General features: G+C 40.6%; 1 protein-coding gene across 2 annotated transcripts in view; it reads right to left on the bottom strand.

Annotated features, from left to right (window-relative positions):
• Positions 1–1,987: 1,987 nt before the first annotated feature.
• Positions 1,988–2,500, bottom strand: part of LOC113827267 (uncharacterized) — a 6,272-nt gene continuing 5,759 nt past the window's right edge. For both annotated transcript variants that reach the window (XM_070141596.1, XM_070141590.1), the window contains exon 4: positions 1,988–2,500. This exon is cut by the window's right edge and continues 125 nt beyond it. In XM_070141596.1, coding sequence (XP_069997697.1) covers positions 2,270–2,500 — 231 coding nt within the window. In that variant the 3' untranslated portion in view covers positions 1,988–2,269.

Raw genomic sequence — 2,500 nt, 5'->3', positions numbered from 1 at the left:
CCATAACACTAAAAGACAATCAAAATAAACATCAAAGTATTTAGAAACAGCGAACCCCTGCAGCAAGTTTTAATCTTCTATTTCTCTACTAATGAATTCTATGTATTATATCCTTAAATGTTTCCTTAAGCCGTAATTTCCTATATACAATAGAAGCATCACCACCACACGAACTGTCCATGTTTATAATTAAGTATAAATTGGTTCTATTGTTCAGAATCTGTTTATCAGGTGCTTCAAAATTTCTAGTGTTTAGAATCTACATTTCAAGTACTTTAAAGTTTCGAGAGTTCAGGAACTATTTCAAGGACTTTAAAGTTTCTAGAGCACAGAAAGTGTACTTTAGTTGTTACTATTCTTAATTTTCATAATGTAAACAAGGAGTTAAACGAGTTTCAAAAGCCATTTTTTTTTTAATACGTAGACCTTCTACAAATATCTTAGAGAAAATTGTGTATGAGTGCTGTATTGAAGCAGATGACCTCCTGTGTGGATACATTTGCATAACTTGTATAGTAATTTTTATTTTTTGCCTCTGTATCCCCTTTCCATTCACTTCCAATTCAGGTCTTTACATCAACCGTGAAAGGCAAATATTAATCACCATGTTTTCAACTTGCACAAGTGGAATGAGCACACGGTGAGTTATCGATTGAGTCACTACTACACTGGCAGAAATGTTGGGGTGTAGGAGAGGAGGCTATTATGCTTTCATTCTCATTCTCTCTCGCTCTCTTTATCTCCCTCTAACTCACTCCCTCACTCTCTCTCTTTCTCACTCTAGCTCTCTCTTTTTCTCTTTCTCCCTCACATACACACACACACTTTCTCTCGCTTTCTCTCTCTCTCTCTCTCTCTCTCTCTCTCACACACACACACACACACACACACACACACACACACACACACACACACACACACACACACACTCTCTTTCTCTCTTTCTCTACCCATCCATATATACAACGTCCCTGAGAAGTGAGGACGTAAACTTAGTTATCGTTCATGGGGAGCAGGATTATGTAAATTAATGTACCTTATTACGCGCTAATTCTTTTCCGTTTTTTTCGTTTTTATTATATCATTTGTCTTCTTGCTTTGCTTGTGGCTTTGCTAGTTGCCTTTTTTATCTTTAGTTAGGACCTGTTATTATTGGTATCTCATCTTTAAAAGCCTGTTCACACGAGGCGGGAGCTACCGCGTGGTTGGAAACGCGCCGTCGCATAGTCAGCGGTTCTCTAAGGAATCACTCAGACTAGACCGCCGCGGTTGCAAGATCCCCCTCGCGCGGCGCGGTCGGCGGGCGCGTCGGGATCCATACACTTATTGTCATTGTTCACACAGCGGTCTGTCGCGTATTGAGGTCAACAGGCACCATCATTAACTGTATGCCAGTCAATAAGAGAAAGACTATGCGTTGCCATGGCAACCCTGATTACAACGTGGACTTTCTCCGTGATTAGTCACTGGAATGAACGTCAAAATGTCCCCTTGTCTGCATCCCCTTCACTGTCACATGGAGCCTATTTGGTGAGGTTTATATATAAACGGATTTGTATCATAAAGGACTACCATAAAGGATTCCGTTAATGTCATGCCATGTTTCTGTTCTGGACAGAAATCCTTCACTATAGTGTTGGTTGAAAATTTGTCCTTGATTCATTCCAGCAAATCGCCCAATGATTTAACTGACATTCTCAAATAATTGAAAAACTCAGTCATGCTCTCTCAAAGAAGGGTGCAAAGTTGTAAACATGTAAAATCTATCATGTAGAACTGGATGACCACAATGTCGTCTTGTCGCTGTTTGTGCAGATTCAGACGGCGATGCAACAGCCACGACTTCCACATTCAATCTGACGGTGGATGCCTTAAACGCCAAGGAAATTAAGGCGTGGCCGCCGCTGTTCAAAATATCGTGTGAACAGCTGGTAAAGCGTTCATACTGCTGTCTTGTCATATGAAGTTGATGAAGAAAAATGATTAAGACAATCTGAACCAATTTTTTTCTTTTTTTTTACAATCAATATGTTGTCCAATGATGGTTACATATTTCGTGGCACAGTTGACCAAATTAATTATGTTTACGCGTCTTGTGTAAATTTACGAAAATATATGGGGAAACGATAAAGAACGAAAAAGTGATATGCAATACAGTCTATGAAAATATACAGATCATAAATATATCGTGAACTTTACATTTACAACACAAACGAGCAGAAAATAATTTTATGAAATCATATAGCTCAACGACGCCACCTCGATGACGTCATAAGTTACTTGCTGCACAAGCCCTCATTGCCTCCTCATAAGATGGCGGGTCTTCGTCGTCAATATTTGGAAGAGATATGAAAACGCGCCCATCGGCCGTCCTTACCCCTCCACCAGACTCGTCCTCCCTCACGTCCACGCCCACCGAAGAGAGAGAGACATTCGAGGGCGTCGACGGATCGAGAGCGCTGCGTTCGTGTAAGGCAAACATTTGAATCCGCGCATTCGA

The sequence above is a fragment of the Penaeus vannamei genome, chromosome 3 (assembly GCF_042767895.1).
Source record: "Penaeus vannamei isolate JL-2024 chromosome 3, ASM4276789v1, whole genome shotgun sequence".
Classification (NCBI taxonomy): Eukaryota; Metazoa; Arthropoda; class Malacostraca; order Decapoda; family Penaeidae; genus Penaeus; species Penaeus vannamei.
Note: the sequence above shows the minus strand (reverse complement) of the source record. Positions and strands in the feature narration are given on the sequence as shown.